At 38.9% G+C, this 24,506-nt stretch overlaps 1 protein-coding gene across 7 annotated transcripts in view; it reads right to left on the minus strand.

The window, feature by feature from the left end:
* ALG9 (ALG9 alpha-1,2-mannosyltransferase) overlaps positions 1-22,894 on the minus strand; it is a 107,646-nt gene extending 84,752 nt beyond the window's left edge. For 2 of the 7 annotated variants that reach the window (XM_030836760.2, XM_030836770.2), the window contains exons 1-6: positions 22,643-22,894; positions 21,614-21,752; positions 20,647-20,781; positions 15,784-15,854; positions 10,079-10,167; positions 7,775-7,910 (exon numbers count right to left, since the gene is read on the minus strand). In XM_030836760.2, coding sequence (XP_030692620.1) covers positions 7,775-7,910; positions 10,079-10,167; positions 15,784-15,854; positions 20,647-20,781; positions 21,614-21,752; positions 22,643-22,773 — 701 coding nt within the window. In that variant the 5' untranslated portion in view covers positions 22,774-22,894. Of the gene's footprint in view, positions 1-7,774; positions 7,911-10,078; positions 10,168-15,783; positions 15,855-20,646; positions 20,782-21,609; positions 21,753-22,159; positions 22,294-22,403; positions 22,579-22,638 lie in introns of those variants that run through there. The other 5 variants (XM_030836804.3, XM_060304034.2, XM_060304032.1 and 2 more) reach the window with 5 other exon arrangements.
* Positions 22,895-24,506: the final 1,612 nt, after the last annotated feature.

The raw sequence follows: 24,506 nt of genomic DNA on the forward strand, positions 1-24,506 counted from the left end.
AGTAATAAAATAATATTACAAACTTTCACTTCAATTCTGATATATCCCTTTCCAATATGTAATATTGCTCCAAAATGTAATATGTAATATTTGTTCTTCTTCCTTTCACTTAAATTCCTCAAGCAAGTATCAACAGCATATGTGTGTTGTCTTCACTATTTCTTCCTTAAGGCCTAACATCAAGCTATTAAGACTGATCTAAGGTACCAGGAATCTCCTGTCCGCCAAACCCAGTATGTTTCCACAAGCTTCATCTCCCTTTGTCTTTCTGTTGCACTTGACACAAAGCATCTGCTCCTTCCTCTTTAGACTCCCTGGCTCAGATGTTCTTTTCTGGGGGCTTCCCTAGTGCTCCTTTCTAGGCTTCTTTTTCCCTGCCTCATGGTGTGCCCTACCATGGTCCTAGCTCCCAAAAGCAAGGTTGTACTTTTCTCTATATATACTCATTTTCTCGGGTGCTTCAACTCCTCTTGCATGAACAATCACCTTCATATCCATGACTTCCTAAACTAGGACACTAGTCAGAGCCCTTACCTGTGCTCCAGTCACAAAGAATTCCATCCCACACCAATCTATTTACTTACACAGAATCTACCCAATGTCAGTTACAGGCTCTGCTCCTGCCTCTTCCATAAAGTCTTTACGTTTATACGGCACTATCATCTCTATCATCTCTTTGGCAATGTCATGTGAACATCTCTTCTAAGATTTGAAATTCCACATTCTATTACCTAAATATTGCATTAACATTCTGTGTTTTTATTTTTTTCTCCCCAACTAGTTACATTTCCATAGCACCTGCATTTCTCCTTTGATAAGTCAATAAATGATAGTACATTGCTAACTGACTGATTAACTGTGATCCTGAAATCATTTATCTAAAGGCAGACTAATCAAAATGCGCCAACTCAGAGGTATTTGGGGAACTCATGAAGTTCAATGTAAACCCAGTAGAGAGTAAAAGGAATGCAGAAACTGACAAAAGGAGGATGGAAAAGTAAAAAGGAGGGAAGAACAAGGCTTTGTGAGTCACATTAAAGTTTGGACCCCATAGAGCAGGGGTTGGCAAACTTTTTATTTAAAGGATCCAATAGCAAACACTTTAGGCTTTGCAGGCCCCATATGGTCTCTGTTGCATATTCATGTGTGTGTGTGTGTTGTTTTTTAACAGCCCTTTAAAAATGTAAAAATTTCTTAGTTCTTAGGCTATACAAAACAGGTCAGCTGGATGTGTGACCCACAGGCTACAGAATGCCAACCTCTGTGACACAGAGCAATGGGGAAGCTATTACAAAGACAAAACAGAGTGATAAAATCATATTTGCATTTTAGGAAGATAACTCTAGTTTGAGCGTGGAGAGCAGATTTATAAGGATCAAGACTAGAGATGGGAAGATCATTTATGAGCCTACGTAAAAGAACAGAGAGAGGTGAAGAAAAGTAGATTCAAAAGATATTCAGGATGCTCCCACCAAAAGACACAGATTGGCTGAATGGATACAAAAACAAGACCCATATATTTGCTGTCTACAAGAGACCCACTTCAGACCTAGAGACACATACAGACTGAAAGTAAGGGGATGGAAAAAGGTATTTCATGCAAATGGAAACCAAAAGAAAGCTGGAGTAGCAATTCTCATATCAGACAAAATAGACTTTAAAACAAAGACTATTAGAAGAGACAAAGAAGGACACTACATAATGATCAAGGGATCGATCCAAGAGGAAGATATAACAATTGTAAATATTTATGCACCCAACATAGGTGCACCTCAATACATAAGGCAAATACTGACAACCATAAAAGGGGAAATCGACAGTAACACATTCATAGTAGGGGACTTTAACACCCCACTTTCACCAATGGACAGATCATCCAAAATGAAAATAAATAAGGAAACACAAGCTTTAAATGATACATTAAATGAGATGGAGTTAATTGATATTTATAGGACATTCCATCCAAAAACAACAGAATACACATTTTTCTCAAGTGCTCATGGAACATTCTCCAGGATAGATCATATCTTGGGTCACAAATCAAGCCTTGGTAAATTTAAGAAAATTGAAATTGTATCAAGTATCTTTTCCGACCACAACGCTATGAGACTCGATATCAATCACAGGAGAAAATCTGTAAAAAATACAAACACATGGAGGCTAAACAATACACTACTTAATAACGAAGTGATCACTGAAGAAATCAAAGGGGAAATCAAAAAATACCTAGAAACAAATGACAATGGAGACACGACGACTCAAAATCTATGGGATGCAGCAAAAGCAGTTCTAAGAGGGAAGTTTATAGCAATACAATCTTACCTTAAGAAACAGGAAACATCTCGAATAAACAACCTAACCTTGCACCTAAAGCAATTAGAGAAAGAAGAACAAAAAAACCCCAAAGTTAGCAGGAGGAAAGAAATCATAAAAATCAGATCAGAAATAAATGAAAAAGAAATGAAGGAAACGATAGCAAAGATCAATAAAAGTAAAAGCTGGTTCTTTGAAAGGATAAACAAAATTGATAAACCATTAGCCAGACTCATCAAGAAAAAAAGGGAGAAGACTCAAATCAATAGAATTAGAAATGAAAAAGGAGAAGTAACGACTGACACTGCAGAAATACAAAAGATCATGAGAGATTACTACAAGCAACTCTATGCCAATAAAATGGACAACCTGGAAGAAATGGACAAATTCTTAGAAAGGCACAACCTGCCAAGACTGAATCAGGAAGAAATAGAAAATATGAACAGACCAATCACAAGCACTGAAATTGAAACTGTGATTAAAAATCTTCCAACAAGCAAAAGCCCAGGACCAGATGGCTTCACAGGCGAATTCTATCAAACATTTAGAGAAGAGCTATCACCTATCCTTCTCAGACTCTTCCAAAATATAGCAGAGGGAGGAACACTCCCCAACTCATTCTACGAGGCCACCATCACCCTGATACCAAAACCAGACAAGGATGTCACAAAGAAAGAAAACTACAGGCCAATATCACTGATGAACATAGATGCAAAGATCCTCAACAAAATACTAGCAAACAGAATCCAACAGCACATTAAACGGATCATACACCATGATCAAGTGGGGTTTATTCCAGGAATGCAAGGATTCTTCAATATACGCAAATCAATCAACGTGATACACCATATTAACAAATTGAAGGAGAAAAACCATATGATCATCTCAATAGATGCAGAGAAAGCTTTTGACAAAATTCAACACCCATTTATGATAAAAACCCTGCAGAAAGTAGGCATAGAGGGAACTTTCCTCAACATAATAAAGGCCATATATGACAAACCCACAGCCAACATCGTCCTCAATGGTGAAAAACTGAAAGCATTTCCACTAAGATCAGGAACAAGACAAGGTTGCCCACTCTCACCACTCTTATTCAACATAGTTTTGGAAGTTTTAGCCACAGCAATCAGAGAAGAAAAGGAAATAAAAGGAATCCAAATCGGAAAAGAAGAAGTAAAGCTGTCACTGTTTGCAGATGACATGATACTATACATACAGAACCCTAAAGATGCTACCAGAAAACTACTAGAGCTAATCAATGAATTTGGTAAAGTAGCAGGATACAAAATTAATGCACAGAAATCTCTGGCATTCCTATACACTAAGGATGAAAAATCTGAAAGTGAAATCAAGAAAACACTCCCATTTACCATTGCAACAAAAAGAATAAAATACCTAGGAATAAACCTACCTAAGGAGACAAAAGACCTGTATGCAGAAAATTATAAGACACTGATGAAAGAAATTAAAAATGATACAAATAGATGGAGAGATATACCATGTTCTTGGATTGGAAGAATCAACATTGTGAAAATGACTCTACTACCCAAAGCAATCTACAGATTCAATGCAATCCCTATCAAACTACCACTGGCATTTTTCACAGAACTAGAACAAAAAATCTCACAATTTGTATGGAAACACAAAAGACCCCGAATAGCCAAAGCAATTTTGAGAACGAAAAATGGAGCTGGAGGAATCAGGCTTCCTGACTTCAGACTATACTACAAAGCTACAGTAATCAAGACAGTATGGTACTGGCACAAAAACAGAAATATAGATCAATGTAACAGGATAGAAAGCCCAGAGATAAACCCACGCACATATGGTCACCTTATCTTTGACAAAGGAGGCAGAAATATACAGTGGAGAAAGGACAGCCTATTCAATAAGTGGTGCTGGGAAAACTGGACAGCTACATGTAAAAGTATGAGATTAGATCACTCCCTAACACCATACACAAAAATAAGCTCAAAATGGATTAAAGACCTAAATGTAAGGCCAGAAACTATCAAACTCTTAGAGGAAAACATAGGCAGAACACTCTATGACATAAATCACAGCAAGATCCTTTTTGACCCACCTCCTAGAGAAAGGGAAATAAAAACAAAAGTAAACAAATGGGACCTAATGAAACTTAAAAGCTTTTGCGCAGCAAAGGAAACCATAAAGAAGACCAAAAGACAACCCTCAGAATGGGAGAAAATATTTGCAAATGAAGCAACTGACAAAGGATTAATCTCCAAAATTTATAAGCAGCTCATGCAGCTTAATAACAAAAGAACAAACAACCCAATCCAAAAATGGGCAGAAGACCTAAATAGACATTTCTCCAAAGAAGATATACAGAGTGCCAACAAACACATGAAAGAATGCTCAACATCACTAATCATTAGAGAAATGCAAATCAAAACTACAATGAGATATCATCTCACACCAGTCAGAATGGCCATCATCAAAAAATCTAGAAACAATAAATGCTGGAGAGGGTGTGGAGAAAAGGGAACCCTCTTACACTGTTGGTGGGAATGTAAATTGATACAGCCACTGTGGAGAACAGTATGGAGGTTCCTTAAAAAGCTACAAATAGAACTACCATATGACCCAGCAATCCCACTACTGGGCATATACCCTGAGAAAACCATAATTCAAAAAGAGTCATGTACCAAAATGTTCATTGCAGCTCTATTTACAATAGCCCAGAGATGGAAACAACCTAAGTGTCCATCATCGGATGAATGGATAAAGAAGATGTGGCACATATATACAATGGAGTATTACTCAGCCATAAAAAGAGACGAAATTGAGCTATTTGTAATGAGGTGGATAGACCTAGAGTCTGTCATACAGAGTGAAGTAAGTCAGAAAGAGAGAGACAAATACCGTATGCTAACACATATATATGGAATTTAAGAAAAAAAAAATGTCATGAAAAACCTAGGGGTGAAACAGGAATAAGGACACAGACTTACTAGAGAATGGACTTGAGGCTATGGGGAGGGGGAAGGGTAAACGGTGACAAAGCAATAAAGAGGCATGGACATGTATACACTACCAAACGTAAGGTAGATAGCTAGTGGGAAGCAGCCGCATAGCACAGGGAGATCAGCTCGGTGCTGTGTGACCGCCTGGAGGGGTGGGATAGGGAGGGTGGGAGGGAGGGTGACGCAAGCGGGAAGAGATATGGGAACATATGTATATATATAACTGATTCATTTTGTTGTGAAGCTGAAACTAACATAGCATTGTAAAGCAATTATGCTCCAATAAAGATGTTTAAAAAAAAAAAAAAAAAGATATTCAGGGGCTTCCCTGGTGGCGCAGTGGTTGAGGGTCCACATGCCGATGCAGGGGACATGGGTTCGTGCCCCGGTCCGGGAGGACCCTGCATGCCGTGGAGCGGCTGGGCCCGTGAGCCATGGCCGCTGGGCCTGCGCGTCCGGAGCCTGTGCTCCACAACGGGAGAGGCTGCAGCAGTGAGAGGCCCGCGTACCGCAAAAAAAAAAAAAAAAAGATATTCAAGAAGTACAAGAAATTAATAAGACATGAGAAAGAGAAAACAGTCACAGATAATTTTCAGGTCCTGGCTCAGCACAGACGGTGGTACCATTTCTGGGCTAGAAACAAAGGTAAAGGACAGATTTGGAGGGAAGATAATGAGTTCAGTCTGTAAATGTTTAGCTATATAAATGGAGATATCCAATAGGCAGCTAGGTATACATGAGTGAAGCTTAAGAGATGACTGGACTATATAAAGATATGGGACTCATCAAGATGATGGAGAGAGCAGAAAGTACAGAAGAGGCTCTTACACAAAATCTTGAGAAATATAATTAATTTGAGAATGATGTGCAGAATAGAAGATTGGAGGTGGGGAAACCAGCCTTTAAAATTCACTTAAGAAAATTTTAAATGCCTATTCTGATTTAGTAACTCCCTTATAAAAATGTATCCCATAGATAAATTTCCACAAGTGTATAGACATATGTACAAAAATGTTCACTGAAGCATTGGGTATAACAGCAAAAAAACTGAAAACCAAATGCCTACCAATAAAACAATGGTTAAATAAATTATGGACAGCCATATAATAATGGAATGTTATGCAACCGATACAAAGGACGATATAAATCTATGTACAGAAGATATACATATGTATAGGATAATTCTGTTTGTTTTAAGAATTAAAGTATGTATGTATAAACGTGTATGTGTGCATTTATTCATGTAAGGATAGTTTCTGGAAAGATATGTACAAAACTATCAGCAGTGACTAACTGTGAAGACTGGGTTAGGGGAGAAAAGAACTAAGAATTCTTTTTACCTCATACAATCTGGTACTTTTTTAAAATAATAAAGATATACTACTATGATAATAACCTTAACACAAACTAACATATTTTTCTAAATAACTAGTGGTACAGGCAAGAAATTAAGGCAGCACAAACTAGAGAAGTTGTGAAAACAAAAAGTACAAAAGGAATGAGAGGTACTATGGAACTTGGGAAAAAAAAAGATGCTGCAGGCAGGAAAGAAGAAGGACTGAAAGGAAACTCAGATAACAAGCCTGGGTGACCGGGAAAATGCACAGCACAGGGTGGTACAGCGTGGAAAAAACATCAGCTGTTACAGTCAGAAGGCCTGGATCCAAAGCAAACATAACCTTAAAGGCAAATTACTCAAAACCTCTCAAAGTCCACTTTCTCATTTATATAAAGCACTAATAATTGGAGACTTCCCTGATGGCACAGTGGTTAAGAATCTGCCTGCCATTGCAGGGGACACGGGTTCGTTCCCTGGTCCAGGAAGATCTCATATGCCACGGAGCAACTAAGCCTGTGCACCACAACTACTGAGCCTGCACTCTAGAGCCCACGAGCCACAACTACCGAACCCATGCACCACAACTACTGAAGCCCATGTGCCCTGGAGCCCACACACCACAACTACTGAGCCCATGCACCACAACTACTGAAGCTCGCATGCCCTAGAGCCCACGCACCACAACTACTGAGCCCGCGTGCAACAACTACTGCAGCCCACGCACCTAGAGCCCATGCTCTGCAACACGAAAGCCACTGCAATGAGAAGCCTGCGCACCACAACAAAGAGTAGCCCCTGCTTGCTGCAACTAGAGAAAGCCCACACGCAGCAATGGAGACCCACCAAAAAAAAAAAAGCACTAATAATTGTATTTGTCTTGCAGAGTAGGTTTAGGAATAAAGTTCATAAAGGGTTTAGCTGTGCACAGGATACAGCAGATGCTTAACAGTCACTTTCTTATTAGAATTAATCATAACAATAAGTACTAAGAGAAATATTCTTCCAATTCCCAGAATCTTTGAATAATTAATTTCTATAACTTTAGGTCCTACCCAAAGAATATGGAGGTAACCTAACATTAGGATTGACTATATACTCAGTGATACATGGAAGATGAATCAGGTTAGTTTCTTACCCAAGAGCTGCACTGAATGGCCAGCCTAAGATAGCCCCAGCTGCTACTCCAAGCACAGCAAAGGAAGTTTTGTCCATATACCAGCCAGTCATGGCTATCAATGTAGTGTACATACAGAAGCTGCTAGGAAGGAATGCTGCAAGACAAAAGAAATGAAAAAAAACAGGGGAAAGGGACAAGAGATTGAGATTTATGAGTTATCAGTTATTAAAAATATAGCTGCACTGCAATATGTCAATAACCAGGAACATACTTTGAGCAATGCTATATTAGAAATGAGGAGTAAAGTGATACTCGTTAAAAAACAAAGTTCAATGATTTTATTTTCTCTCTCCTGTTTTTTATGTACCAACACATCACCCAATTATACAATGCCAACCATGCCATTTATCTCCTGGCCTGTACCCCAAGTCTAAAACTTACAGGATTCCAGGTTCCCCAGAGGTACCTCCAGGTTACATTTCCAGACAGGAAGTATGCTTCAAGAAATTTAGAGCCATTGCTAACAATCTGTTTCTGAAGAAGTTTATCCTCTGATAGTCTTCTGAGACTGTCCTATTAGCAACCTGTACCCCGTAGGAATTCTCAGAAGCCTTCTCAAGGAACAAATACGTTCGATGGCAGCACTGCTTTGCATCCTTCATACACTGACATAGATAGCTTGGCCTTTAGATGTCCCCCTAATTACTTCCCTCAAGGTAACTTTCTTGTTGCATACAGCAGAGGACTGACCACCTTCAGGGTCTCTGCAACAGTAACATTTCATCAAAATGTTTCTAACAACTCTACAAAAAATGCAGATCTGCCTCTCCCTGCTGTTTAAGTGCTTCACCTAGCACTAGAAAAATCAATACCAACTCCAACAGGGACCACAATGAACAGGCAGTATGATTTGAGAAACTCAGCAAAGGGTTCAGAGGCTCATATCAAAGGATGCCTTTAACTTATCTGTGCCTTAACATCCTCAGCTGAAATTATAAAACTAAAAATACTCTCAGGTATCTCCCTCACATAAGAATCAATTTTAGGAGTAGCAAAGTAACTAAAAAAACATGTGAAGGGCTTCCCTGGTGGCGCAGTGGTTGAGAGTCCGCCTGCCGATGCAGGGGACAAGGGTTTGTGCCCCGGTCCGGGAAGATCCCACATGCCACAGAGCGGCTGGGCCCGTGAGCCATGGCCGCTGAGCCTGCGCATCCGGAGCCTGTGCTCCGCAACGGGAGAGGCCACAACGGTGAGAGGCCTGTGTACGGCAAAAAACAAAACAAAACAAAAACATGTGAAGTACAACCTTCCCAGATAAATGCTAAATAATATTGATGCCATCCAAAGCTGTTGATTCTAGCTCCAAGGGGAGCAGAGGAATATGAGGTCTCTGCCAGCTCAGAGGGCAAAGCATAGTCTCATTTAGGACAGTGGATCTCAAAGTTATTCAGGCGTGAGGCCCTGAGATCTCTGCAGAACATGGATTTTGATACAGTCAGTGAAAAGCAAATATATACTTTTGCGCTAGATACTATTTTTTGTGTATATTTAGTGTGTATACTAGATTCTGGTACACACAAGCAAAAATTAAAATTAAAATTGAGATGATTATATCTAGTAACTTAATTTTTCTGGAAAACTGCAAACAGGCTACCTTTCGGCAATAGGCCACTTTGGCTCAGCTCATAGGACACAAATGTTCAATGGCAGCACAGTTTGAAAGCCACCATTCTACATTAACAATTTTATTCTAAATTTCCAGAAGCTTACTTTATTCTATAAAATACAGTACTTTATAGAATACTGTATTTTATAGTATATATTTATACTTTTATAGAATACACTGCAAATAACTGGCATAAAATAGAACCATCAAGACCAGGGCTTTTAGACATAAAGTGCTTCCTTGAGCAAAATAACAAAATTATTGTCCTTCCCCTAACAGCAAAGAAAGGCAGTGGATGCCTCTGTTTCTCAGCCCTGCTGTGATAAAAAATATAATAACGTAATAGAAAGCAACCTGATGAAAATAACAGCTCTACAACTTATGAGTTCTTTGGCTTTCAGTAAGTCGCTTCACCTTTCTAAGTTTCAGCGTCCTTACCTGCAAAAATGAGAAAATATTTATCTGACTTATAAATATTTATCTGACCTTACAACCACAGGATGGCTGTAAAGGTCAATCAAGAGCAGGTAGATAACAGGACTGTAAATTACTGACATGTTACACAAATATAACCTACATCTGGACAAGTTCTTCTGGTTGATGCAACTGTGAAATATCAGTGAAACTTTTATGCCCTCACCTGCTCTTTTACTTACCTGATGATGAGCAAAACATGCCAGTGCTGAGAACCAAGAAGGCTAGCATCATTCGACTCACATGCAGCCCAAACTTCTTGCACACAGCCCTAGAGGAAAGGCAAAGACTATCAGCATAGCAAACCTTCGGGATGGAAGTTTCAAATTAAAGGACAAAAACATGTCTGCATCACAGAGAACACTGAAGATCTAAAGTCAAATACAGAACTGTCTCAACAGGTCTGTTAGCAATTCCATGTGCATAAGAAACCCAAACACTCTTATTCCTTAAGCAGGAGAGAAGCTCTCTACCTAAGAGGAAATGTACACTTTCTGTGCTAGATTATTTCTAATATCAGTAGGAAAACAGCCTGATATAGTGGAAAAATAACAGGCCTCAGATGGGCACAAGTTAAAATCCTGGCCCTTCCACTCACTAGCAGTGGTACCCTCATCTAGTTACATAATCTGTCAGGTTGCTCATCTGTTAAATGCAGATAATGATAATACTTACTGCATAAGGTTTCTGTGAGGGCAATGCATGGTAAAGTGCGCAGGAGAGTGCCAGGCACAGAGCTGCTCAATAGATGGCAGTTATTAGAAAAAAAGACTAGGAGTTACACCAAAGGTTTTTTTTGTGTTTTGCGGTACGCGGGCCTCTCACTGCTGTGGCCTCTCCCGTTGCAGAGCACAGGCTCCGGACACGCAGGCTCAGCGGCCATGGCTCATGGGCCCAGCCACTCTGCGGCATGTGGGATCTTCCCTGACCAGGGCACGAACCCGTGTCCCCTGCATCGGCAGGCAAACTCTCAACCACTGCGCCACCAGGGAAGCCCCCAAAGTTTTAATAAATAGTTATCTAAGTCAATGTTTCTAAAGCAATTATATACCTCCTTTTACTTTTGTCTTACAGGCCTTTTCAACCCTATAAATAAAACATTATTAGAGGTGATCATTGCTTCATTTAGTCAATATCTGTTCAGACTTAACTATGTGTTACCTATTTTCTTGCTCAGGTTCCTTATTGCATCTCAGACCTTCTTTCTGAAATAATTTTGTTTCTTCCTAAATATATCCTTTAGAAGGTTCTTTAGTGAGGATCTCTTAATGGTAAATTCTGGCTTTTGTTTGATCTTTCTTTATATTTTGTCTGAAAAGTCTTTATTTAACTCTTGGTCTTAAAAGGTGGTTTAGCTGAGTACATAATTTTAGGATGACAGTCATTTTCTCACAGAACTTTGAACATATTTTTTGTCTTCTGGCTTTTGAGAATGCTTTTGTTGGTCTAACTGCCTGACATTCCTTTGTAGGTTTTATATTAGTCCTCTGTCAACTTGTAAGATCTTCTTTGTCCTTTGTTTTACACAGTCTTACCAATTCCTTTTTATTTATCCAGCTCAGCATGTTAGGCTTCCTGAATCTGTGGATTAGCATATTTTCTCCTTTGATTCTGGAAAAATCTCATTAGCTATTACTTCCCTGAATCCTGCCTCTCCCTATTCTATCTCTCCTAGATCCGATTAGATATATATCAGATCTTTCAACTCGACCACATACATTTTTTTTTTTTTTTTTTTTTTTGCAGTACGCGGGCCTCTCACTGTTGTGGCCTCTCCTGTTGCGGAGCACAGGCTCCAGACGCGCAGGCTCAGCGGCCATGGCTCACGGGCCCAGCCGCTCCGCAGCATGTGGGATCTTCCCTGACCAGGGCATGAACCCGTGTCCCCTGCATTGGCAGGTGGACTCTCAACCGCTGCGCCACCAGGGAAGCCCCCACACACATTTCTTAGCCTTTCATATTTCCTTTTTTCTGTCACTCTGTACTACATTCTTAGTAATTGCTTCAGATCAATCTTCTAGTTTACTTATTAGAAGTGTCTAATCAGTTATTTGATCTACTGAATTTTCAATATCAATTATTATGTTTTCATTTCTAGAAGTTCTGTTTGGTTCTTTTTCAAATCTGCCCGGTCATTTTTGTAATCTCATTTGTTTTTGTTTTGTTTTTAATCCTTTTAATTTTATTGTGGTAAGAACACTTAATATAATATCTACCTTCTCTACAGATTTTTAAATGTAAAATACAGTATTGTTATCTATAGGCATAATGTTCAGCAGATCTCCACAGCTAATTCACGTCACGTAAGTGAAACTTTATACCCATTGATTAGCAACTTTCCATTTCCACCTGCCCCCAAACTGGGCAGCTACAATTCTATCCCTTTTTTCCATGAGTTCAACCATTTATTTTAGATAACTCATGAAAGTGGAATCATGCAATATTTGCTCTTCTGTGACCAGTTATTTCCCTTAGCACAATTTCCTCAGGGTTCATCCACTACGTCACATTTGCAGAATTTCCTTCTTTTTTAAGACTGAATAATACTCCATTGTATACCACGTCCCCCACCCCATTCATCTCTCACTGGGTATTTAGGTTGTTTCCAATCTTGGCTATTGTGACTAATGCTGCAACCAATATTGGAGTGCAAATACTGCTTTGAGATCCTGATTTCAATTCTTTTATATAAATCCCCAGAAGTGGGTTTGCTGGATCATATGGTGGCTCTATTTTTTTAAATTTTCTGAGGAACCTCATACTGTTTTCCACAGTGACAGTACCATTTTGCATTTCCACCAACAGCGTGCAAGGGTTCCAACTTCTCTACATCCTCACCAATACTTGTCTTTGTTTTTAGACAAGAGCCATTCTTTTTTCTTTTTTTTAACTGAAATATAGTTGATTTACAATGTTCTGTTAGTTTCTGGTGTACAGCCAAGTGATTCAAAGTATATATACATATATATATTCTTTTTCATATTCTTTTCTATTACAGTTTATTACAGGATATTGAATATAGTTCCCTGTGCCATACAGTAGGACCTTGTTGTTTATTTTATATATATTAGTTTGTATCTACTAATCCCAAACTCCTAATTTATCCCTCCCCCACCCCCTTTCCACTTTAGTAACCGTAACTTTGTTTTCTATGTAAGTCTGTTTTCTATGTGAGTCTGTTTTCTACGTGAGTTTCTGTTTTGTAAATACGTTCATTTGTATCATATTTTAGATTCCACATATAAGTGATATCATATGGTATTTGTCTTTCTCTTTCTGACCTACTTCACTTAGTATGATAATCTCTAGATCCGTCCATGTTGCATATGGTATTATTTCATTCTGTTTTATGGCTGAATAGTATTGCATTTTGTGTGTGTGTATACATATATATATATATATATATATATATATATGCATACACACCACATTTTCTTTATCCATTGATCTATCAATGGACATTTAGGTTGCTTCCATGTCTCGGCCATTGTAAATAGTGCTGCAACGAACACTGGGGTGCATGTATCTTTTCAAATTAGTTTTCTGTGGATATATGCCCAGGAGTGGGATTGCTGATCATATGACAATTCTATTTTTAGTTTTTTAAGGACCCTCCATACTGTTCTCCATAGTGGCTGCAGCAATTAACATTCCCACCAACAGTGTAGGAGGGTTTCCTTTTCTCCACACCCTCTCAGCATTTATTTTTTGTAGACTTTTTGATGATAGCCATTTTGACCAGTGTGAGGTGATACTTCATTGTAGTTCTGATTTGCATTTCTCTAATAATTAGCAATGTTGAGCATCTTTTCACGTGCTTACTGGCCATCTGTATGTCTTCTTTAGAGAAATGTCTGTTTAGGTCTTCTGCCCATTTTTTGATTGGGTTTTTTGTTTTTTTTGTTATTGAGTTATAGGAGCTGTTTGTGTGTTTTGGAAATTAAGCCCCTGCTGGTCACATCATTTGCAAATATTTTCCCCCAGTCTGTAGTTTGTCTTTTTGTTTTGTTTATGGTTTCCTCTGCTGTGCAAAAGCTTGTAAGTTTGATTAGGTCCCATTTGTTTATCTTTGCTTTTATTTCTCTTGCCTTGGGAGACTGATCTAAGAAAACATTAGTACAATTTATGTCAAAGAATGTTTTGCCTATGTTCTCTTCTAGGAGTTTTATGGTGTCATGTCTTATATTTAAGTCTTTAAGCCATTCTGGGTTTATTTTTGTGTATGGTGTGAGGGAGGGTTCTAAATTTATTGATTTACATGCGGCTGTCCAGGATTCCCAACACTATTTGCTAAAGAGACTGTCTTTTCTCCATTGTATATTCTTGCCTCCTTAGGCAAGAGCCATTCTAACAAATATGAAGTGATCTCACTGTGGTTTTGATTTGCATTTCCCTAATGATTAGTGATACTGTCATCTTTTCATGTATGTTGGCCAGATTATTAGGTTTCTTACTATTGAGTTACAGGAGTTCCTTATACATTTTGGAAATGAATCTCTTATCAGATATATGGTTTGCAAATATTTTCTCCCATTCTGCAAGTTCTTTTTCACTCCATTGATTGTTTAGTCTCTTGTTTCTTCTTTATGTTTTCAATTCCTTCTTTTATTTCTTTAAAAATATTAAATGTAATTATTTTATATTCTTATTTTAGTAATTCCTAATAAATGAAGTTTTGCAGGTCAGCTTTCTATTGATCTGTTATCTCTGCTGGCTCTCACTCATAATGTTTTGTTCCCTTCTGTGATTTGTCATTTATTTTTACTATAAATTCTTGTTCACTAGAATTTTATCTATGGTAATGCTTTGACACCTGGATTAAGGATCCACTTCTCTAGAGAAATTTTACATTTGTTTTTGCAAGATGCCTGGAAACACTAACAGCCCAGAACAATTTAAAGTAAACTCTCAACTTGGGGTTTAGGGGGCCATGTGGGTGATTTGAATTCAGTCCTGAACTCATATAAAGACCAACTTAAGATTACAATCCTCAAAGGCAGCACTGGATTTCTTTTTTTTTTTCTTTTGCGGTACGCGGGCCTCTCACTGTTGTGGCCTCTCCCATTGCGGAGCACAGGCTCCGGACGCACAGGCTCAGCGGCCATGGCTCACGGGCCCAGCCGCTCCGCGGCATGTGGGATCTTCCCGGACCGGGGCACGAACCCGTTTCCCCTGCATTGGCAGGCGGACTCTCAACCACTGCGCCACCAGGGAAGCCCTGGATTTCTTTTTTTTTCCTCTATTCTACCCAGAGTCAAGGCCAAAGAACTTTTTTATCTTATATTTTTGGCTGTTTTGCAGTGGGAAGACTTTAAATAATGATTACTAAGTCCAGATACCTTTTAAAGCATTATTAAAATGTTTCTTAGGTTTCATGTTAAAAAAGGTAGCTATTTTTATTACTGGAACACTTAACTGCTTAATACTTTCACTAATATTCATTCAACCAATAGGTACTTGGTGAAAGACAATGTACTGGGCGCAAATAAGAGCAGTGAGTTCCACACTGGGAATAATTTCCTATCAGCTCAGCTCAAAGGGAGAAGAAAGAAATCATGATCCTATCTCTCAGGACCAAAAAAGAAAAAAAAAAAAAAAGGGCCCTACTAAATCCTACCAAATAAAATACCAGTTAGATATTTATTAACAGAATTAAAGTTAATAATATGAAGATATGCCATTTATCACCTCAGGAAAGAAAGTGATAATTAGAAGTATTCCCTTCCAATGGTTCGTTTCAAACAAGAAATTGCACTTTAGATATAATTTTAGAAGCTAGAAGGAAAATGTTTTCTGTTTCTAAACACTGCTTCTACTATCACAGTAATAATCTATGCTATATTGGGCTTCCTCATAGCACTTTTAGAAGCAAAGCTTTTATACTCACTTGTAAAAGTAAAGTTCACATATACAGCTCACAAAAGCCAGCAAACATCGTAAAAAGTAAAAGACAAGAATCTGAAAGAAACCCAGAACAAGAAAACAGAAGTTAAAGATAAGTTAGAAAAACTCTTAAAGATGAAACCACTCTCATTTGTCACTAATAACTATAAATTGGTATAATCCTTTTGAAAAGCAATATGTATCAAGAACCATGCAAATTTTCATATCCCTAAATTCAAGTATAGAAGTATATCTACTTCTCTGATTCCGGCCCACAGAAGTAACTCAAAATATGGGAGGGGAGGAGTTCTATTCATAAAAATGTTAATTGCAGCTCTACTAACTTAGTAAAAACTATTTTAAAAACTATAAAATGTTCAATTACAGGGAAATGGTTAAATTATATCTATTCACGTATTATTATACACATATCAAAGTTTATGGTTACAAAGACAGTGGAAAAATTCTTATGATATAAAACTCATTTATTCAACAAGCATTTCTTAGACAATTATAATAACTGATTATAATTATTATAAAATTATATTATAAAATACTAAATGAAAATATATGATATAACATTATTTATACATCAGAGTTACAGCTATGGAAATCAGAAGTACTGTATATGAAAAAACTGGAAAGAAATATAATAAAATGGTAAAAGTGGCTATATCAGGCTAGTGAGATTTAGGTACATATTTTTCCTCCTATTTTTCAAATGTCTGTAATGTGGTTTTTATTAATTGTAGGAATTGACATGAATTTTACAAATAAAAATAACAAAATAATAAGAATTGTACCGAATAGCTTTTATACTACAGTATACTGGTATGTTTAAAAGCAATGAATACCTCTGAAAATAAGCACTATTTAAATACATTCTATGATTAATATTACTACATATAACTTAAAAGTTCTTTCAGTTTTCATCATTATGTTCAATCAAGTAATCAGCAAATGCCCAAGTTCATTCATTAATTCAATAAAACCATACTGAAAACCTACTATACATTGAGCACTCTCTAGATGCTACTAGGAATACAGATAATTTTAGTACAAGGTATCCACACTTAAGGACTCTTCATCTGGTTGAGGAGAGTACAAAAACACACTTAGAAAGTTAAAAATTAACACAAGTTAATATAAGAACTGTATTTGGGAATAGGACAGTGATGCTCCCATAGCAACTAATATTCAACATAGTAACTGGATGTCGGGTTAGTGCAAAAAGACACAAAAAAGAAATGAGATATAAGGAATGGAACAGAAGAAACTAAACTCTACATGCACAGATGAAAGAGGATCCAGAGATTCACCTGACAAACCACAGACACTAATAAGGAAATTCAGTGAGATTTTGATCAAGATCAAAAAGCAAAAATCAACTGTGTTCCTCACAATTGTGTTCCTCACCTGCAATGACCTCCTACAAAAATTACAGAAAACAAGATACCGTTCATAACAGTAACAAAAAGTATAAAGAATCTAGTCATTATCCTAGTCAAAGAATGGATAAGCCTAAAATGGATACATTGTTTACATTTTATTAAAAGACACAGAAAACCTAACTAAGTGGATAAATACATCATTTTAGGGATGGAATGACTCAACACTCTAAAAATATTGATTCTCATATTAATACATAAATTCAACGCAACTCCAATCAATACCTACCAGAATTTGGGAGAGGGGCAAATTGATTCTAAAATGATTTTTAAAATACAATTTTAAGGACTCCCCTGGCAGTCCAGCAATTAAAAGACTCACCAGAATTTGGGAGAGGGGCAAATTGATTCTAAAATGATTTTTAAAATACAATTTTAAGGACTTCCCTGGCAGTCCAGCAATTAAAAGACTCCGTGTTCCCAATGCAGGGTAACTGGGTTCAATCCCTGGTCAGGGAACTAGGTCCCACATGCTGCAACTAAGAGTTCGCATGCCGCAACTAAAGATCCCGTGGGCAGCAACTAAGACCCAGTGCAGCCAAATAAATAAATAAATACATAAATATTTAAAAAATTAAAAATAAAACACAATTTTTAAAATGGATAGAGAAATTCATCAGCCAAATATTAACACATACTACAAAGCCATAATAATAGAAGCAATATAGTAATCTCTGACAAACTGACCAATGATACAGAATTAAAAAGGCCAGAAACATACACGGGAATGAGATGTATGATACAGATGGTATTACAAACCAGAAGGAAAAGGATGAATTATTTAGCAGATGGTGCTGGAAAATCCAGTTCGCCATATAGGAAAAAATAAAGCTGGATCTTTCCACAATTTATAAAAAATAAAATTCAAATGGACTAAAGCCTTGTATGTGAAAGATAAACTAATAAAGTTACTAGGGAAAAATACATAAGAATATCTTTGTGACCTGTGGTGAAGGATTTCTTTCAGAAAGACCCAAAACCCACCAACCGTAAGTGAAAAACTAATTGGTTTGACTCTATCAAAATTAAAGATTTCTGTTCAACAAAGGACCACAGACAAAGTTAGTAGACAGGTGACAGCCTAAGAGAAAGGATTTCCAGTATCTAAAACCTACAAGGGGTTACTATTGAGAACTTCTACAAATCACAAGAGAAAACCAGAAAACCCAACTGAAAAACAGGCAAAGGATGCAAATAGGTAATTCACAGAAAAGGAAATATGAATGACCAATAAATACATGAAGAAATTCTCCACCTTACTAGTTGTCAGAGAAATGTAATTAAAATGAGAAGCATCTCATATACATGAGAAGGGCAAAAATTAGAAAGTCAGAAATATCAAGTGCTCAGATATTAGGAAGCTGAAACCCCAAACATTATTGTAGGGAGTATAAAGTTGAATAGCCATTCTGGAGAGCAATCTGGCAGTGCTCCATGAAATTAAGTAGCCCATGGATCTATGTACAGGATGCCACTCCTGAGTGTATAATTCAGAGAATTTCACACCTCAATCCATAGAGAGAACAAAGCTGTTCTTGTTTAGGGTAGCAAGTTGTAAAGGTAACCATCACTAGGGGTGCCAATTATTACCATATTGTCTCTCAGCAACAATCCACCCTTTTCTACTCTAATTATGATGATGGGGCTGGGACCCTATAAGCTACAACTCCCCCTTGCCCTGTGGCTCACACTGGCAGAACCTAAAAAGGAGGAAACTGGAAGAAAGAACAAGAGAACAGATATCTTCATTCCTGTTTTGCTTGCTGTTTGTATCACTGATGTAAGAGGTAGGACTCTGGGTTGAATATGCCAAATTTGAAGTGACAGTGGATATCCAAATGTAGATGAAAACCTTAAGCGCTGCATATTGTTATTTCTCTACTAACTCCCCCATCCTATATATCTTTCCTCTGAGGCCACTTGGAGAGCCTGGACTTCCACTCCCCCAAACCTAGCAGTAATGAGGTACCTCTACCCTGACCACTAGGGTGGTATCAGTGGAGGCCTAGTTGGGAACCTGGACTTCTAGCCCCAATTGGCAGTCACAAGGTGGTGAACCCTCTCCTTTTTCCAGCTGCAGTGGTATCAAAAGAAGCCATCTAAAAGAGAAGCAGAATAGTGCAGAGGAAGCAGGCTGGGCCCATGAATAAGATCCAGAGTCTCATACTATAATACCCAAAATGTCCAAGTTTCAACTAAAAATTACTTGTCAACCAGGAAGATCTCAAACTGAAGGAAAAAAGTCAATTAATAGATACCAAAATTGAGATGAGATATAAGAATTATCTGACAAAGTTTTAAAGGAGCCATTGTAAAAATGCTTCAATAAGCAATTAAGAACACGCTTGAAACAAATGAAAAAATAGCAAGTCTCAGTAAAGAAATAGAAGAGAAAAAGAAAAACCAAAAGGAAATTTTAGAACTGAAAAAATACAGTAACCAAAATAAAAGCTCAATGAGTAGGCTCAACAGCAGAATGAAGGAGACAGCGGAAAGCATCAATGAACCGGAAAAAAGACAACAGAAACTGTTCAGTCTGAACACAGAGAAAACAGACTGGAAAAAAGTGAAGAGAGGGCTTCCCTGGTGGCGCAGTGGTTGAGAGTCCGGCTGCCGATGCAGGGGACACGGGTTCATGCCCCGGTCCGGGAAGATCCCACATGCCGCGGAGCAGCTGGGCCCGTGAGCCATGGCCGCTGAGCCTGTGCGTCTGGAGCCTGTGCTCCGCAACGGGAGAGGCCACGACAGTGAGAGGCCCGTGTACCGCAAAAAAAAAAAAAAAAAAAAAGTGGAGAGCTTCAGGGACCCATGGGACTGTAATAAAATATCTAACATTCACATCATTGGAGGCTCAGGAGAGGAGAAACAGGGCGGGACTGAAAAAGCACTTAAAAAAATAACAGCTAAAATCTTCCCAAATTTGTGAAAAGACATAAGTCTAAAGATTCAAGAAGCTGAGTAAACTCCAAACAGGATAAACCCAAAGAAATCCATGCTAAGACACATCATAGTCAAATTTCTGAAAGGTAATCAGGTTAGGTCTCAGTTAACTCCTAATTATCCTTCAGTATTCTGTTTAAATTAAGCTCTCCCTAATATGCTAACCCACTGCACATTGTACTTTTCCTCCATGACCCACTGCATTTATAATTACTTGTTCCATGTTCGTCTTCTCCACTAAACTATAAATTCCATGAGGGCAAGGATTTGGTCATTGTTACACCCAGAGCACTTAACAAAGTGTCTACCAAATAAAAGTTGCTCCATTAATACTTGTTGAATAATGAATGAATAAATGATTCTTCTTAAAAACAATCCCCTCCTAACTATGAATATATTTGGTCCCTTTCCCAAATTGTTCCAGAGACTCACCCACCACTTGATCAGTTGTGATTGCTTCCAGGTTGGCCCGCCCTTACCTTATTAGTTTGTAAAATTCTTGCATGAAATGCAGCTGGCCAGGCGTGAAGCAACAGGTAAGCATAGGAGCGAATGGCATAAGCTGGGGAATACTCCCAAGTCTGAAACCCCTTCCCATAGATGAGGTAGTGTGTCTGAAAGTACAAAACGGATGGATTCAGGGTTATATTGGCCAAAAATCCTTGTTAAGAGGATGCAGGTGAAGTTTCTAAGCAAAAGTATTAATGAGACAAAGGTACACAAAAAAGCTGAAATTCTCAATAAGATTTGCAACTAATGGATAAGAATCAAAATGACCCAATACTGAAAAATATTAAGACATTATAAATCCTACAAGATTATTGTTTGGCCAACATTGAAAGCTGGAATTTTACCCTCTATTTATTTTTTAAAAAATACTCATTAACCAAAACAGGAAAACTCTAAATCTTGTATTTTCCTTAAACTACCTACCCTAAGCATTCCTTATTTTTTTATGCAAAATGTGATCAGAAAATTTCACCTCTGCATTTCCTATAACAGGGAGTCCAACAAACTTATAAAAGTATAAATCAAGAAACAGCAATATAAGCATAGTATGTAGCAACATTGTTTATTTTACTAAACATCAGAAGAAAAAAACCAAAAATGTTTAAAGAAAGTGGTTGCCTCTGGGGACAAGGATTTGGCCATGAGAAGTGCACCAGGGAGTTTCTGCTTTTCTTTTACGTTTAATATTTTTAAACTACCTCAAAGTAATATTTTGACTTAAAAACTTTTTAAGAAAATTACAAATTACACCTTTTTTGTATAACAGCAATTCCTATATCATTCAATAGGAGGTAAATCATCAGCTTAGAATACAGAAATGAAAATAAGGTTATTTTACTAATAGTCACACTTGTATATTATTTGTATCTTGATTCATAACAAGGTTCCAAGCAGTGAAATCAAGAACAAAAAAAGAAAACTAAAGAAATCACCTACTGGTTCCCAGTAGTTGAATGTTTCATCACAGTCAGAGATGTTGCTGAGGAGAGCAGCACATAACCTTGCTGAGAGCAGACACTTGAACGCAGTAGATCCTTCAGGTGCCCAGACTTGTCCTGCTTTGTTCCCAGATAACCTGCTCAGAAGCAAAAAAAAAGTATGTGTCAGAAAGGACCTGCTAACTAGAAGGGCTAAAACTAGACAGAAAGGACAACAGGTCAAGAGACACCAAAGCACATGAGTTAGTCACCTAAAAGGGTGAATCGTTAATTGTCCTGACTAGAATAAATAAGGAACGAATTAAGACCTTAATCAACGTTAGTCATTACTTCCTGCTTTTAAGGTGTAAGCTAATTCATGCACTTTAGTTCTTTGCATCTATGACACTCCGCTTACCCCAAGCCAACAAATCGCTCACTTACAGGCCACAAGCTCTTATTCGTCTTTTCCTTATTCTCCTAACAAGGTCATTACTTTCCATGGCTTTATTCATTTCCCCATCTGTTCAAATGCCCAGAAGCTAACTTGTGCAGTGGACATCACCTTTTCCAATTCCATATGCTGACAGCTCCCCAGCGCAGGCTTAACCTGCAGCCCTCCGGCTTGAAAAGAGAGGTGGTTGCTGGTGTGCAAGGTGGTGGGGCCCACACAGAAGAGTAAAGGGTCGGGACTCTGCGAGGACTGAAGGAAGCTGGGACTGGGACTGGGACACACACACACACACACACACACACACACACACAGCGACGCCAGCCCACCCTGGGCCTGGGCCGGAAGCCGCACAGACCTGCAGGGTTTCTTCACTAGCAACACAGGACCCGAGCTGGGGGATCTAATCTAAGGCGGGTGAAGACCCAGCGTCCACCCGCCCTGTAAGAGCAGAAAGAGCAGGGTGAAGAGGCTGCGGGCCCTCCCGGCGGGAAAGTCGGGCAGGGCGCAGCACAGCACAGCGCGGGCGAGACCCTCTACCGGCAGCCCCGCGCCGCCCGCCGCCCGGCCACGCCCCCGCCGCGCCCGCACACCTACTCGGGCCGGGGCTCTGCGCTGCCCGCCTCCCGGCTGCACAGCAGTTCCCGCAGCTTGTCGGCGGCCGAGGTCGTGTCCCCGCCGCTGCCCCCGCTTCCCTTCAGGCGCTGCCGGGCTCCTCGGCTGGCCATGGCAAGAGTGGGGAAAAAGGTAGAACTCGGCGCCCTACGAAGGCGACGAGCGCGGAGACATAGCCTTTGGCTGGCAACGGTGTCCGCCGAGGGACAAAAGACCTCGACATGCGCAGACACGACTAAATTATAGTTTTCTGGGCTAATTGGGGCAAATCCCTGGGTAGAAAAGAAATGCGACCTGAGACTTTACTTGGCCGTTATCGCTATCCCTTCCACATACTAGTAACTCTAGGCATGCCTTCCTCCCTCTCTCTCTGCCTTCACTTCTCAGCATTCTGCACTCTCCTACAAATACTGTCCTTCAGCATCCCTGTTTAAAAGAAAGCACAAATAGAGAGTAATTAATTCCACCGAGTACGCAGATATTCAGTTAAAAATCATAGCACAGCCGCCTACAAAAGAGGAAGTTCTTTAAAGATCACTGGCACCTTGTCCTTTATATTTTGGCAAGTGATAGGGACAGCCTGCAGCTAATTAACTGCTTCAGAGAGATGAAGCCATAATGGCAGAATACAGAATAAGGAGAAAAGTGAAAGACTGAAGAAACTCTGTGCAGCAAATTTAACCAGACACCAGTCACTGCCATTGCTACTACAGCATTATGGTAAGCATTTAATATACCTTATCCTTTTAAAATATAATACAACCACCTTGTTTTATCAAAAAGGAGACTGAGGTCCAAGGTTGCATAGCTAGGAAGTGATGGAGCCATGTTCCAACCCAGGTCTTACTACAAAATCCATGCTTTTCCAACCAGGAGATCAGGAGAAAGCTCTTGATTTCACACAGGCATTTTTACATGGGCACTTTGATGATATCATGCCTGTGACTCTCAGAGGTCATTCATCTGTTTCTGATACTCTGCCTACTCCCCCAATCACAGAGCTCTATCCCACCCTGTGAAGCTCCGTACCAGTAAGTAAAACAAGGTTATAGAGGGAGTGCTAAACTTGACAGGGTCCCAAGTTATGACTTCATACTAAAAATTCCTGAGTATTAACAATGGAGATTGATCCTATTGCTCAATTCCCACATGAAATTACTAGTTGCCAAATTCAGACATCTCAATGTAACTATATCTCATACAGCCACCTCCTTTTCATTTCACTCTAGTGCAGGCCCCTCCCTGACTCTACCCAAGTCTACTACAGTAGCATCCTTACAGGGATCTCCCATCTCAAATTGATCCTGTGCAATACTGTCCAATTAATTTTCAAAAATACTACATCCCTAACCTACTTTTCTTATCTCCCACTACTTTCCTATACACATTTTATGTTCCAACTAGCCTGTAAAGTACCCCAAATGCTCCCATATCTCTACCTCTGCTCATGTATGCCCTCTGCCTGGAATGCATGCCCTCCTTGCCTAACAATCCTTCCATCACAACCCTGCCCTTGTTTTAAGATCCAGCTCAAATGATACCTCATCCAAGTGATACCAAACCAAAATTGGGTCTGCTCACCTACACACAGAAAAGCCAATGTACTGACACCAGGTTGTGCTGAAGCAAAGTACAGTGTCTATAGCAAGGAGAAGAGGCAGCTTATGCTCAAAAGACCTAAACTCCCTGAAGCTTTCAGGGAAGGTTTTTTAAAGGCAAGGTGAGGGAAAGAGTTGAGGTGTGCATGATCAGCTCATGGACATCCTTGACTGGTTGGTGATGAGGTAACAGGTTGGTATTTCAGGGGTCAACAGCATCAACCTCCTGGGGTCTTTGTGCTGGTGAT

This window comes from Globicephala melas, chromosome 8 (genome assembly GCF_963455315.2).
Source record: "Globicephala melas chromosome 8, mGloMel1.2, whole genome shotgun sequence".
Taxonomy (NCBI): Eukaryota; Metazoa; Chordata; class Mammalia; order Artiodactyla; family Delphinidae; genus Globicephala; species Globicephala melas.